The 16246-nt window shown below is 44.2% G+C and overlaps 1 protein-coding gene across 1 annotated transcript in view; it reads right to left on the bottom strand.

Annotated features, from left to right (window-relative positions):
• Nucleotides 1–16246, bottom strand: part of ERBB4 (erb-b2 receptor tyrosine kinase 4) — a 501644-nt gene that overhangs the window by 12333 nt on the left and 473065 nt on the right. Inside the window, exons 25-27 of the mRNA XM_042822364.1 lie at nucleotides 15785–15931; nucleotides 12975–13072; nucleotides 11264–11434 (exon numbers count right to left, since the gene is read on the bottom strand). Of these exons, the coding sequence (XP_042678298.1) occupies nucleotides 11264–11434; nucleotides 12975–13072; nucleotides 15785–15931 (416 nt within the window). The remainder of the gene's footprint in view (nucleotides 1–11263; nucleotides 11435–12974; nucleotides 13073–15784; nucleotides 15932–16246) is intronic.

Below are 16246 nucleotides of genomic sequence, written 5' to 3'. Positions count from 1 at the left end.
AATACTATGCACCTCTGCCAGTAAACATTCAGATGATTACAACTGGAAAAGCAATAGTGTTCTAGGATGGCCATGACATCTATCTATGGACATGCTGTGCTCCACCCTCATACAGAAGACTGAACCCACTGTCCTATCTTTATATTTTCTTGGCCGCGACCCTGACATTTAAATACGTACTATGCAAGTGTAACAACAAACTAACGTGCCGTCTAAGAATAGTCCTGTCCAAAGACATCAGGAGGGAACGGACTAGCATTAATGCATTTATTGCTATTTTTGCTGACAAGACCCTCCCTGGTTAGTGACCTGCCAACTGAGATCACAGTAATGGTATTTCATTGTGCCTCCCTCCCCTTAGCTCTGTACTAAACATAGCTGTCTTGCAACACTCTTAGCACAGACCCTTACAGCTTGGCTCTTCTCAGAACCACAGGTGTCTGCATTCTTTTTTAATCCTTTACTGTTTTTCCCCATGAGTTAATGCCCTGTGGCTGCTGTTCCAAAAAAGGAGGCAAAGAAAACAGCTGTGGTGCCAATTAGCGGGGCTGAAAATGTGATATAATTGTTTAAATGCCTTTAAATTGCCTGCTAATTGCAACGTGATGTCATCGTTTTGTGGGCTTCCAAGAGAAGCACTGAAAGCCTCAGCTCAGTGTCATTGGTCAGTACATGAATCGTGCTGTGAGCAGAAAACACATCTGGATCTCAGCAAGAAAAACTTAAATAGCTTCATTTGTATGCACGATCCAGTTTACTCCGTTCCTCTATTTTTTTTTTTGGCTCTGTTCAAATTACATTTAAAAACACTATGTTGAAAAAAGCTGATGTTCTTTTCCCTCCTAGCTCCAGTGTGCACAGCAGCCATCTACTTTTTAACCCTAGGCAGCCTCCAAGAGGAGGCTTGTCACCAAAATGCCTGAGATTTCATTCTTTACACTACAAGACAGAATTTCCGGCACAAACGTGACATCGGGGAGAAAAGATAAAAAACAAGCAAATGTGCCCTAAAGGCTTTTATAGGCCCTCTGGTATTAACCACCAGTGACACACCAGCTCTCGTAACACCTAATGCATGTGTAAAATGAGCCGTGATAGAGGAGAGGTAAATAACGCTTCGGTGAATACTGGCTTGTGTTATTGCTTTCTGTTCGTTAATTTCATTTTCCAGTTCCTCTCTTCTAAAGCCTCCCAAAAGCAAATACCTCCTCCTTCACAGCAGGACGTAGTATTTTCTGGCTGCCTATTAAAACTGCAATGAAATGTAAGCGGTGCTGGGTCCTGCTGCCCACACGGTCCCAAAGGGAGCACAGCCTGCCAGCAGCACCCTCACAGCTGCGCAGCTTTCTTGCCCTGCACCCACTGAGTTTTGCCTACAATACACATAGTTATTGTTGGGTATTGTTCTTCAGCAGTCTGCTAAGCTCACGTGATTGCAAAACCGTTCTTTACTAAACGCAAGGCTGTAGTAAAGCACGTATACACATCTGAATCAAACCAGAGGCACCCTGCACCCAGCTCTCTCCCTGCCAGCTGCTTCATATATAGAAAACACCATGCCAGAGAGCAGGAGCAGAGCACCGACCTTTTCACTGCCCACACCTACAGCCCAGGAACACCTTGTACTCCACACCTCAGGCCTCTCTGCAACACTGCTCCGTGCCACTCCTGTCCTGGTTTGCGTGCGCTTACAAATAACTCTCTTTGCTCCTTACCTGATTTGAAACCAAGTCAAACCATATTCACCTGACTTAAAACCAAATCAAATTCTCAGGCTCAGGCCACCAAGCTGCAGCCTCCTAGCACAGCGGGCAGAACAGATCTTGCTGTGAGCACCAAGAATGCAGCAGTTAGCTCAGAAGGCTGCTGTTTGCGGGTGGATGTGCGTAACATGCCAGGACTGCTCCAGGGGGGCTGCAGACAGAGCACACCCCACAAGCTGTCCCACCAGCCCCGAGCAAACCCCAGTTAATTTCAGGAGAGCAGGCTGGCATTTGCAATTGATCTGAATGGAAGTTCAGCTGGAAAAGAGCACGGCCGGAGGAGTCACCTCTGCCTGGGAGCAGTCTTGCTGCCCTCTACAATGCTACAAAGAAATGAAATGCTGTTTGTAAGGCAATGGCTAGAAGGTTTCACAGAGCACTGACGATTTCTGGTCCTGGCCCCCATTCAGAGCTGAGCTGTACAGAAAAAGAAATGTGCAGTTTGTTTTGACAAATGCAGCACAACACTCACATTGCTCCTTCAAGAGTCACATGCGTTGGTTGCTCCACCAGCACGCACACAGCTTCCTCAGCTCAAGGAGCCTTTCCGAAGAAGAAAGCTTTGTTTCCTAGTGTCAGAGCAGCACTGAGCACAAGGGGAATGCTGTTACCTGCAGGACAGTGGCAGCTCACCCCACCAGAAGTCTTTGCTGGCCCACAGGTAGCATGGATGGCATCCTGGTGGTCCCTGCAGCATCAGAGAGTGCTAGAACTTCACCCCTAAACCTCGGTGTCTTCAGAGCACGTGTAAAATTAGGCCTATTGACTGCTACTGGAATGGACAGCTTTCAGCTCTGTCACACATGCCATGACCTGGAGGGTAAGCCACGAGACCAGACCGGTTTTGTAATTTTCTTCTTCTGAAATAGGAAAGCATAGTTTTGCACAAAAGTTCCCTCACCTACAGAAGTTCCTCCTTCCTAAATGTGGGTAAGTCTGTTACTGCCTTCAAGTACAGCTGGAACATGTCCTCACTGAAGCTGCCTGTACCATACAGTGTGCCCGAGCGTGTCTCAGCCCTACGGTAGGTTTAAGACATCCCTGAACTTGTTCATTCTAAGTACAGACATTTCACTGGTGACCCCAGTACAGCTCAGTGCTGCCTTAACTCATCGCTGCAGATGACTCACAGACCATATCTGTCTGTTTTCAGACTTAGAGTCTCTTGCAGAGCAGTCCATGCACAGCAGGATGCCCGAATTTCAGTACAGCCTTCCAGGAGTGATATGGAACAGGCTATGAGCAATCAATGCCATAGATCTTAAACGAGACATACCTAACATTCTTGGTAGAATGGTACAGGAAATGAGATACCTAAATATTGCACAGACTGTTTCCTGTGCTATAGCTGGAAAATATCAGACATATAACTGTCCTTCTTCTGTCTAAAATCTCACCTGAGTAAGGGAGTCAAACACTGGAAGACGACTGATGAAAACAGCCTGCTGTGAGATGCACGGTGTGCCACAAACCACAGGTTTCTGACTGACACAAAAGCACAGGAGAGGAGCTCTGCCACGGCCCCTCCTCCCACACCCGGGCAGGGAATAAAGGCTGTGTGCTGCCACGAAAACCCTCCCTGGAAACCTCCCGTCCTTCAAACCTGGGAAGCCTTTGTCTGTGCAACCTTCAGGAAGACTGGCAAACAGCTGGCTCAATCCGTGGTTTGATATAAGCGTGACACAAGAGTAAAGATGCAAAAATTCCTGTCCCTTGTTATTCTGTATGAATGCACTGCCAGCGTCAAGTAGCCAGGGAAGCAGGAGGAGAGGCAGCTTGCACGTGTCTGTCTTTTTCCCTCAATCTCTTTTAATGCCACATCCATCCTGTGGTCACCCATGACTAGCTCACTGTCGCTCCTTTTTTGTGTATGCCCATAGGCGTTTTGCAGCACACAGCACCTCGTAACATGGGGCCGATTCCCCACGGTGTGCGAGAGCACAGCAGCTCCCTTCTGTGCAAACCTCCAAGTCCCCAAACAGGCAATGGATGGGGCATGGGACTTCAACCCACAACAGGACTACCATTGGTGATTGCAGCATTGCAGACCAAAAAAAAAAAAACAAAAAAAAAAAGAGAAGCACAAAAGAAAGTTGATGAGCAGCACTCCGAGCAGCCCCCTCCCATGCCGTGCTCTGCATCACCATCTTCCCCAGTCTGTTTTCTACAGTAATCAAAGGATATTCTGAGCCTCTCAAAATGCCATCAGCCCTCATTGAGAATGAAATAGAGCACATCTCCACTGAAGCCTTTACAGCAGTTATCATTACAGCATGCTGGCCCGAACAGGGAGCTCTTACAGACAAAGATGGGTTTTAAAAATAAAATAAAAAAGCCTCCCTAAAATCTGAATAGAAACTTGATGATAATCTCCCAGTTTTATTATGCAAAGGGGAAAGAAACCCGTAATTGTGCACTCTTGGTCTCTCATAGTGAAGAATAGGCTTCTTGATGAAACGCTGAGTTGATTTAGAGCAGGGCTGAGGTTCTGGTGGCAATAATACTCTAAAAGAAATAACCATCCAACTGATTTGGATAAAATAATCATTTTTTAACATTCTAAATCTAAACTTCATCTGTGCCTCCTCCCACTTCTCCCCACTGCATCTTCTGGAGAGCCTTTTTATAGCTTCCACAATTATTTCTCCTCCCCCCCTTCAAGACCACAGCATTTAACACACAAGGCAGGCCCTGAGCTCCGGCTAACAAAAGGCACTGTAATCTTTGCTGGCATTCTGTCCCCACTGAAGGTATGTTTAGGATGCCCTGTGCCCTCCCACAGCCCCTGCTCCCAGTGCTCCCAGCCAGTGCCCCCTCTGAAACAGTTTCGGTTTCAAACCGAGGAACGTCTTCTCCCAGCTCATAATTATTTCCTGACTTTTAGTCCATTTTTCCAACTGTTGAATTATGCAGAGTTGTTTAGCTTGCTTTTTTTTTTCCCAAGAATGCCTCATCAGTGCACTGTAGAAATATTTATTACTTATTCTCTTTATATCTATTGACTTTTTTCTTTGTGGGGAAGAAAATGGATCAGCTGCGAGCTCTCTCGGCTGCTAACACAGCCAGCAGCTATTCATGGCTTAAGCAGATGCTGCCTGTTTTTAAACCAGTTTCTAACCAGAGCTCAGTACATTTACATGCCATTTATCATGGTCCGAAGCAGCAGACAGCTACCATCTGTACTACGTGGGCAGAAAGGGTACATTCGACCCCAAATGCCACTCAACACTTTCAGTCTGACTCCATCCCTGTATCCAGGAGTTCGGGTTTGACGGGAAACAACCAATGCCTTTACAAATTCCCATTTTAAGGCACTTGACCTGGAAAACCGTGAGGCGATTTAAGAAGTTGGTCCTGATAATCTATTCAGGCTGAAAAAGGCTGAGTCCTTGAGAACCGACACTGATTTCAGCTGGTCTGGCTGCAAAGCAGGAGACTAATTGCCATAAAACACTGTCAGAGATTTCTCTGTGAAGAGTCAGGCATCATCCATTCTCTTTGAGACTTCCATATGAATTTTCCTCTTCTTCCCCCTGGCAGACTCAGTACACTTTAAAAAAGGTATTTAAATACTCATATTCTAAATATACACACTTTGTGAAAAGCTTTCCTTTTCCATGTAAATTATTAAGACTGAAATTTTTTCATCTAACGTATTTTACTGCGTATTTTTGCATGTTTATTCCTTCTCCTTCACTCACCCTGAGCAACAAAAAGAAGCTGATCGGTGCCGCTCCGGTCCTAGTCCTGCTCTTCATGGACAAAGATGGCCTCGTGCTCTTTCTGTTTCCATCACAGACTAGCAATGGGCATCCTTCCCAGAGTACTTCCCAGCAGAAAAAAGGTACAGTAGGTGTAACACAGTTGGGATGGGTGACTAAACATGGAATGGATTCATGTGGAGTTTGAATATTCCTAAAGGACCAAGCGGTTTTTCAAGAAGCAAGAGAGCTAAAGCAGACAACCTGACCTTCTGAAACGCTCTGAAACCCTTTCATACAGTAACAAATGTATTTACAAGTCCATGATAGGTTCAGGTGCAGGAGAGATCATCGTGACACCTGCATAAGGAAAAGAGATCCTTGCAGAAAGGCAGAAGACAGACTGCTAAAACTGTCAGAAAGGTGTTCATGACCTTTTGATTATAAGGAACTAAAGAAATTGAACAAAAGGGAAAGAAAACCAGGAGAAAACAACCCGACGCTGCAGTGAGAAGCACCAAGTCTAAGGAAAGATGTAGTTCTCATTCTTGGGAAGATGCTGCAGAAGCAGTGAGATGGCAAACAACACTGCCAACGAACCTAATTCAAAGGAGACAGACACCAAGGCTGCTCTGCCTTGACAACAACCGTGTACAAATGGTGCTATCCTACCCAGCCCAGTAGGTAGATTTGTAACAACTGGCAGCTCCTTAATCTAGCACAAGAACAGCGTGTGGTGGACAGCAAGAGGATCCCAACCCTGCTGATGAGTCACTGCTAAGTGCCCAGTGATTAGAAAAAAATCTGTGATGTATTTCCCACCCCAACGATACGATCAAGACAATCTTTTGAGAAGACAAACTGCACCTCGAGCTGCATTTCTGCACAGAAATTAGGAGACAGGAGCCCTTGTCTGATTGTATGCCAGTAGGCTTGACAAAGAGCTTGTATGCCCCACCTAGCTTCGATATCTCTTCACACAAATTATCTATTTATTTTGGGATGAAGTAGTTCTATTGCTGGCCCCACATGGCCAGGACATGCCTGGAGAAAGAGCTCATTTGAGAGCTTGAGTAAGGGACAATGAACAGCTTTTTCTTACAGAAAAAAAAAGATGCAAGCACCAGGAAAACACTGATTGCTAACAAAGCTCTGGATACAAGGGGAATCACCAGCAAATCACGACTTTTCGTCCTGCCTTCTTTGCCACAGAAAAGGGCAGCTACAACCAACTGCCAGCTATACCAACAAGGACAGTACCCCCATATAAGCCCTGCCTGCTCTCTCAGATCTCTCCCTTCCAGCTCTGAGCTGCTTCCAGTCCCTCACCCTCTGGGCCTGCTGGATTTCAGTCTGTACAAAAGGTGCTCTTAGCCCTCTGATCTGATCTACCACCAGAGCTCTACCCAAGAAATGCAGCCCTGTTACTAAGGTGCCAAATTACAGTCATTTAATACCTGTAGCCATCTCATCGGTGAATACTCCCTACGTCCACTGTAAGGTTTGGAAGCGAAGATGCCACGCTGAAGTGAAATGCCTTCTCCTCTGCAATCGCGTAATTTGAAAATGGCTGCTTTTCTAATACAGAAACAAATTAATCACGAAAGGATCTTCACACCTGGTTTCTCTCTGGAATGGGTTTTCACATAGAGGCACATACAGATGTTGGGCTGCCAGACACCACAACCCCAGCGCTGTGCCAGGATGGCTGGGATGGCACAGCAGGCACTGCTGGGGAGCTAACGGCTGGCATCTGGCACACCAGGCTCTGCTGTAGCCAAGCAGAGCAGTCTCCCTGGACATATTAATTAAAACCCTATCCTGAAAAGCTAGCTTGATATTTAATTGCTGGGTTGGCAGGCATTCTGTGATACACAGAGCATGGGATAAAATTACAGAGACCGCATTGGTGAGTAATAAACAGCATAGCCAGTTTTCAGTAGGAATTAGCCAAGGATTTAGAGCAAAAAGCACCACGGGGTACACAGAGTGCTTTCTGTATTAGTATTATCTCTGTGCACACAGGGCAGTGCTTGTTACAAATACCTGAATGAATCATCTAATGGCTGTGAATGTAGGACACTCGAGTGCTAGCTGGGGTACTGTGCTCATGGAAACACTGCCGAGGATTCGGCTTATCTCTCAGAAGCACAGAGCTTCTAAAACTCCATATTTCTAGAATATCTCCAGACCACGGAAAATAAAAGCTAGAAAAAGACGAAGAGCCAAAACTGCAACTGAGGACTTCAGATGCCACAAAGAAATCAATTTAGCTTAGGATGCTAGTTTTTATTTCAAAACTGCATCGGTCAGTCCCAGAAAGGACTTCACAGCAGAGCACACTGCTATGGGCTTAGAGGGCGGGCAAGCTTCTGTTCCTGGCAGGACAGGACCTAGGGAAATCCTGCTGTGAAGCAGGCTGCATGTGATAGAAGAAGTGCTGAAGCTGTACCTGAGCCTCTCACCTTCAGTAAATCTCACCCCTGCAGGAGTAAGGATGCGACACATCCTGTGGAGCTGGAAGCCTACCACCAGGTTTCCTCCTTTCCAGCCTTCTTTCTAAGGGTAAAGCTTTGTGTTCGTATCCAAGTAGCCCTCATGTGGAAGTGAGGATTTAGGACTGAAATCATCCTAGACAAACTTCAGAACCTTTCCTAGAAAGCAAATGCCCTTTCCTAGAAAGCAAAGGCCCTTGAAGCCCGAGTGTGAGGAGGCTCATAGCCTCACTGCCAACTTCTGTTCCCTGTTGCGCTGCCACAAGTTCTATTACAGCTGTCAGAGGACTGCAACGCCCTGCCATCGCGTAACTCACTCCTCCTTCACTAAAACAACGATCAGAACAACTCAGATGGGAAATGCAGGGTTTTTCAAGCTTCTCGTCTCTGAAATGACATGAGGACCATCTAGTTTCTTGTGTGTTTTACTTCACCAAATTGCCTGGCAATCTTCCCATAAAATTTAATTTGCCAGACGCAGTGAACACAAACTACCTATGCTGCATCAATTCATTTGGCATTTATGGCTGCAGCAGTACCATAATGAGTTGGTGTAATATCAACATCCATTACAACAAACAAGCATAAATCACAAACTATCCAAAGGAAACTCAAAGAAAGATACAATCAGACAACTGCAGCTAGAGAGATCCGACTGCACCTCTCAACTGTGTGATTCCTGTACCCGACATCTCCTGGTACTGAACTATAGACAGTATGGCATGTGCTACTGCCTTACAGAAGCCTTTTTTTTTGGTTTAAATCAACACAAATCTTCACTGGAATACCAAGAACTGGAGAGCAACGGTTCTGTGGGACTTTAGGTGCAATCCCAAGCCCCTTCAGCAATCTCATGCTGTGGCCTGCCTGAAGAACAGCACTAGCAATGCATTTAGGAGAGCAGTTAGCAAATAAAACCAAGACTTAAGCTAATCTGAGACACTGGACAAGCCTCTAAATGACCGAGGTTAATGCTGTTACAGGACAGCAGTCACTCTGCAGTGACTCCAGCAAGTGCTGTTATACATCAGCTGGGCTTTCAACACCAACTTATTTGCCCATCTCTTCTTCCTGCCTGAACAATCACTCCTCTATAAAGAAGCTCCTACAATAAAGAAAAATACTACAAGGATAGAAAAAGGCAGAGCTGGGTGTGAGCTTTCTGTCCCTTAGCTGCTCTCAGTAACATTAGATTAGAAAACTCCGCTCAGAATCTGAAAAGTTGTGGTAAAGAGTAATTCCAGTTCTAAGTGTTAGATTGTCATATGATGTCCCAGCGGTAAGAGTTACTGAAAGGAGGATACGGAGCTGCTACTGTCATTAAATTGAATTGCAAAGCAAAGCTCCCACTGACTTCAGTGGGACAAGATGATGGTCTCAAACCAAGATGGGAAATTGTGAGCTGTGAAGGCGAGACGTCACATCAAGAATGTGATAGAGCCTCTCCGTGTGGCAAAAATGAAGGCATGGGGTCCCTCTGGGAGGCTCTGCTGACTCAGGGGGATCGTGCGTACAAGCACACTGCAATAGTGAGGCTGGAAGTCGGGCAAATGCTATGAGAAAGGTGCTTGAATTTTCATGCAATTATAATGAACTTCTGCGTTTGCTTGGCATGCATATCCCAGTGAACACACTGGCTGCCTTGTGCTGGTAGTACCCTGCTCTGTAACACAAAGCTACAACGATTTACAGAAGCGGGCAAGTGAGCAGCTCTGGAAGGTAACTGACTTCAAAAGAAATGGAACTTCTCCAGAGACAACTGGGACTAAAACTAACTTATTTCAGATTGGCATCAGCTTTAAAAACTCTTGTTGCAGGAAAGGGGAACTTGCTTACTGCTAAAACATGCACCATCCCTGCATTCTCAGCTATCTACTGATGCACTGTGTGAACCCATCTTAGCAATACAACTACAAGTCCCTTCCAAAGACCTCTCTTAGTCTCCTTGCCTTTAACAACAGTAGTAATTTCCTTATGAATTGACTGGATGTTATTTAAGGGCAGCTCTTGGTCTGCCTCGCTGCAGAAAAGCAATGCTTTATCCAGGAGAGGTGGAAGAACATCCATGTAGAGTCAGAGCATGAACCTGTTTCAATGTCTTAGATCCTTTGTTTACCTTCACACATACTATAAATCAATTCAGACCAGGGTGTGAATTTGGAACTATCTACGCTATGGAGAAACATCCAGAAGGATTCTAAACCATGAGGAATAAATGCCACGATTTCAAAGAGACTGCAGTGTTTCAAAATGGGACTTTTGGCTACAAGCAGCATGGAGAGAAAAATCCAACCACACGAGTGAAGTCCCTAAGAAGTGAGTACACCTGGTGCTTGCGCAAATGTCCTTTATCAGTAATGCCATTTCACCATTTCATAGTTTTGTGAGAACAGCAGTATCCAATCTGTTAAGAGGACAAAGCCAAATGCAGCAATTGGCTGAGCTCAAAGCTGCAAGAAAGGGAAGCCAGAAGCAGAGAGGAATTCAGTAAATGTGTACTCAGGTCCAGTAGGGCTCACATGGCACTGCGGCATTTAGAAAAGGTCTGAGACCGCACTGAAGCTGTCAGTAGTCAGTAGACAGACAGAGACACTTCTAGAAAGTGACATATCCCACTGTAAACGTCCAAAGCAGGCAGCAGTTATCACCAACTGGATGTGCAAGTGAAGAGCTTAGAGTGTATTTCTGTATTTAAGATAGTTCCAGTTACGTGAGGAGAATTCCTCCCCGTGTGTCAAGTTACTCCTGCAAACCAACACCATTCCCCTTGCCTAACAGGAATGTGACAAAGATCAACGTGCCAAAATCTGCGATGCGTTCAGCCACAACACATGCTTGTGAAGGAGGGCCCTGAAACCATCACATATAAACAGGGAAAGGGGCCGGGTCTGAAATCTGGCTGAAGACACAAAAGCAGAATTATCTATATATTCCAGCTGCCCTCTGTTACATCAGTGCCAACCCTGACGAAATGATTGCAGGGATGGAGAATGAGAGCTGTATACTTCCTGACTGGGCTGGGACACAACTGAGAAACAACACGGCTTGACTTCACAAGCCTCAGCTGTGCTTTTGGGAAAGGCAGCTCAAGTCGAGCCTTTGTTCACTCAAGGCTGAGCTATCAATTTAGAATTCACTGGGGTACAATGAACAGGGAACCCAGTGACAACATTTTTATAGTCAGTCTCCTTACAATGGGAGCTTGTAATTCCCAAGGCAACTCTTGCCTGTGTTTGATTAGAGTACTTATATCTCCACCTGTGCTTTTATAATAGCCAGTATTTCTGTCAGAGCTTGCTCTTACCCTGTTGGAATCAATTCTTGTCCTGGAAGTGTAGATGGGAGGAGGGATGTTGAAGGCTTGAGGAACAAGATACTCTTCAGCATCCATCATATCTTCCAGGTCTTCCTCATCGAGAAGGTTTTGGAAGAACTTGCTGTCATTTGGGCTGGGCAGCTTCATACGATCGTCTCCCTAAATAGGTAGATAGGGAGAGAGGGGGGAACAGGGAGGAGATGGATTAATTTCACAGCAGGGAACCTCAGCCTTCCTCCTGCCCTGACAGCCAGGCTGCAGGGAGTGCACATGCTTCTTTGCTTGGTCTAAAACATCACATCCACATCGTTTGTTTTGACTTTTTGTAGTAAGAATATGATGACAGAAAAGGAATAACTGCATAAATCAAGCAAAACCTTTCTTCCTGGCATTCTTGTGATTGAGCTTTTATTCTTTCTTCTCTCTTTTTCCTATACAAGCACAGTTTCTGACCCAAATTCTGTCAAGGTCTGATGTATTTTGTGAAATATCTCTACTATTTAGGCACACGTGTTGGGGAAAATAATGTGGTAACTGCTGTGTTTTGATGTTTGCTTTATTTTCATTTGTATTTTTAGGAACCTGGGCAGGTAAATTTCCCTCTCATCCATATGAAAATTCTGCAGAATGCAACACAGCTGAAAGCAATAAAAATCAAACCAGGTAACAGCAACAACAATGATAAGATGTGGTTGTTTTTGGTGGTGGTAGTGTTTTCTTTCAAATATTTTTTAACTGAAACAATACCTACAAGCTAGAGAGGCAAATCACAGCTTCGCTTTGCCATGCTTGATGCCATGAAACATCAGAAAAGGCAGCCCATGCCCTGAACACCTAACAGCCTGTAGAAGCGATGCTAAGCTTAACTGAATGGATTAAGAGTGGCCTCTCACGTCTCAAAAATTACTACACCACGCGTAGAATATGGCAGGGAATGACTGCTGTGCTACAGTGCACACTGGTTTAAAAAATGAACAGCAAGCTCGTCGTTCTTGCTAGCCTCTGGGAAGAAGGGGGAGTGAAGATGGCAGAGATACCAGTGCCATGGAGTTACCCTGGTTTCTGTTCAAGAAGCACACAGCCTGTATTGCCTCAAGGATCACTGGAGAAGAAGCCAAAGATGAACTATCCGACTATGTATGGTTGTAACAAGGGAGAGAAGGAAAGAAAGAGATATTCAGAATTTGGAAACGTCCTGTCTAATGAAGTAATATAATCAAACTGAACTTTTCCAGAGTCTCTTGAAACAGCTGGACTTACCTTTTAATGCAGTGGGAAATACCCAGTTCCTCCTCAACAATGTTTAACTTTTCAAATAAATTTAAGCTATAGGAGATTAGCCTGTGTTGGTGCTTTGCATTAATATGCCATGAGCAGGTTAGCATGTCTACACACTACAATGAAATACTGTAGGGTGAGACCTAGAAGCAGTTAGGAGGCATGGAAGCAGTAACCTTCAGCCAGGAGCTCTTACTTCAGCGTGAAGCTAATACCAGGTGGATTTATCCCCACACCATACCCAGTGTTGTGGAGCAGGTAGAGTTAGGATTGTCAACAGTTTACATTATCAATCGTTACATCTGCTTTTTAACTTCAAGAACGCTCTGAAATTAAAAGGTTCAAAGCAACCCTCTTAACAGTCAGGTTTGGTAGGCAGAATTCTTCCCTCCTTCCCACTTTATACTGCAGAGTTGCTTACCTGAATTACCAGGTACCTCTGGGGGTCTCGAGCCATTCTAGAAAACTCAGCAGCCAGCTCCTTGAATTTAGGCCGACTGTCAGCATCGATCATCCAGCCTGTAAAGACAAGAAAATAAGTGGCCACTGACAGAGCGTGCAGTTCTTAAAAATGCACAAGTTTGAAAAGAAATGATGCACTTGATAATTCTGGCCTAGGGAAAAAATGTGATAAGGAGCCCGGGAAAAAGGGAAAGGTGGAACTGGTGGAACTCTAAAATGGAGAACATCTGGAATTGGCCAGAGGAGACCAAATGTTCTACACTGCAAAGATTTCTTAATTTGCTCTCTGAGTTTCTGTTCCCCACCCCCAAAGCAGGCCATGTCATTTTCTGTATTTGCCTTTCCCATTTAGATGTCAACTCTGTTTTTTTATTACGGATCTGTCCAACCTCTAATTTAATTAATCCCTGATCTCACCTCAGCCTAGTGGGTCTATTACAAAGTTACTACTAAGCACATTTTTTCCCTCAAACCGAACTACTGTTCCACAGTAGCTTACATTACAAAGAGCTGCCCAAGACTTGAACACGATGACTGACCTCCCATCCCACCTTTCAGGTGTTTTTTGCATTCATGTATCTGCATCATTAACACAGACCCCACAAGGTATTAGATGCAATTTTAATTGTCCAAGGACAATTCTTCGGTCTTTCATTCTCCCAGAAACATTCACTAAGAACAATTCTCAATCCTTTCTAGTGCTTTCTGTACAAGCAAATGGCACAGGCAGTCACCACTGGCAACTAGTTTATCTCAGTGTCAGCTCTTTCTAATGGAAGATTCTATCGGCAGCTTCCCAAGAGCATGTTCTCATTTGCCAGGGAGGCAGAACGAAGTGGGCCTTATCTCCTTCATAGCCTTTAATGGAAGAAGTGACCAAAGCAAAAAAAAAAAAAAAAAATCCAACAAAGCTAATACAACTCACAAAGAACTCCACTCAAGCATTACAGGACTAAATCCATACATCTAGCTGTGACTTTCCAGAACAGTCATTTCTTCTGTTTCTGTTCTGTTTCTTCTTCATCTGTTTCTTCTGTTTGCTGAGAAATGCCTTGTACTCATTAGAAATGCTATCAACTTGAGTATTTCTGCAAGTTGCAACATAAACACCTTGTACCATTCACGTGATACTCCTACCTGCGTGCATTTATGTTGAGAGGTCTGTGATAGTTCCAGCAGCTTTCACCTCTATTTCCTAGATCTGCCTGAGCATACGAGGACTCCTAATGGTTCTACGTGTGCTTCTGCAACATTTATTCATAAATAATAGAAAACTACTAGCGCGTTAGGCTCCTCCCTGAAGTCACCAAGCTTGATTTAAATATCTGGCTTCTTTATTGAGACTCACAGAATTGTCTTCAGTGTAGGAATGGAGTACGAAGGGAACTGCTCTACTGACTCTTTTCTAGGTAGCACACGAGACAATCAAATGTCAGCTGCTCTCATATCAACATGTAGGAGTAACGGAAAGCTGATGTTAAAAAGCAAATCCTTCTCTATATCCCTATCACAGCTACCTGGCTGTAGTTCTCAAGGGGGTTGGCAGGCTCCAAGCAGTGCTGGAGGTTCACATCTTGCCCGTTTTTGGTACGAAGAGGCTGAGTTACATTAAGCCACGCTGAAAATTCCTCCACAGCGTCCTGCTAAATTGCCTTATGGAGTCATACTATTCCCCAGTCATCGAACCACCCTGAAAACAGTCCTTTTTAAGATAGCGGTAGATATTTGTTGTCTTAAATGTCAACACGCATCAAAAACCAAACCAACCTGTACTCTAGATGTGGTCAAATTTTCCACCACAGCTGAGCAGTGCGGAGCTCAATACTTGAACAAATGGTTGGGGAAGGAAAAGATGGAATTCTGTACGTTCCAAATGCAAACCCCTGGATTACACAGGATGTTCACAATATGAGCTTCATGAACTGCTGGCAGCTGTTAGGTCTAACTGTATTCAGAAGAGGCTTATTTACCTCTGCTGGTGTTATTTTCTCTCTTTCAGTGTTTTTGTGTACAAGGCTAAAGGGAAAGGTCCATAGAAGACAGATGAGATAGCTGTATGTTAATCTCACTTAAATTAAGTCAGAAACACCAGAGAGATGTCCTTAATTCTTTTTAAATTGGAAGCGTAGCCTTGGAGAATACAGTCACTAGTGCTGGTATCTTGGAGATAAAAAGGGTAGGAAGAAACCCAGCGCAAGCTTTTTTCCTTTTCTGCTCAAGTACAAATATCCATAAATTATTATACTGGACTAAGAATGATAAACCTCCCTTCTGCATCATTTCTTATATTAATTTTACTTTTTTTTATTAATATGGCAATAATAAATCCTTTTACTGACAATAAAACATCCTTGCATTCTTTCCTCAGTATCTGGAACCAGCATTTTTCCTTGCAAACTTCACTGGCTGAGTATCCGTGTACGGTAATTATGTTTAATACTATCTTTTCTAACATCAGAATCAATTGTCATGGAAATGACAAGGGTTTACAATAACAATGATACAATTTTGACTTCACAGAAAGAATATGAGATACCATCTGACAGTAATAAGAAGCTAACTCAGCCCTTCAGGGCTAAATCCGTATCTTGCAATTGCAAAAAAATGTGCATACAGTATTTAAATGGAATTTACAGTATCTTGGGAAGCCTTTGTTTTGAAACTGCCTGCACTATTACCAGGCATTGTCAGAGACTATGCATGCAAATGCTCTAAAATAGTATTCCTCTCACACTGAACGCAGGGATACGAAAAGCTCCAATTACTTACATTTCACCATCACCATATAAACATCAATAGTGCAGATTGGAGGCTGGGGCAACCGCTCTCCCTTCTCCAGGAGGTCTGGGATCTCTCGAGTTGGGATCCCATCGTATGGCTTTCCACCAAAGGTCATAAGCTCCCAGATAGTGACTCCTAGACAGAGAAAAAGGGACTTAGTATTTGAGGTTGTGCTACTCAGATTCCTTCCTAGTTTCTTACAGCTCAGTACTGCGGTCCAGTTCTAGACTGGAATTTCTTCGTTACCAGGGCTTGTAAAAATGTTTGTGCCTGGTCTGCCATTTAACAAACTCCAGCAAACGGAGAAACAGCACTTAGTGTTAATCCACAGGAGTGCCTTCCCTCATTTTTATTGGCATAAGAAGCAGCGTGATAGATTTGAGGCACAAGACAAAGGTCTAAGACTGACAGATAGTGGGAAAGCAAATGGATGCAATAATAAAAGAATGT

This window comes from Centrocercus urophasianus, unplaced genomic scaffold, assembly GCF_019232065.1.
Source record: "Centrocercus urophasianus isolate 14NV4802_14NV808 unplaced genomic scaffold, USGS_Curo_1.0 seq_20, whole genome shotgun sequence".
NCBI lineage: Eukaryota > Metazoa > Chordata > Aves > Galliformes > Phasianidae > Centrocercus > Centrocercus urophasianus.
Note: the sequence above shows the minus strand (reverse complement) of the source record. Positions and strands in the feature narration are given on the sequence as shown.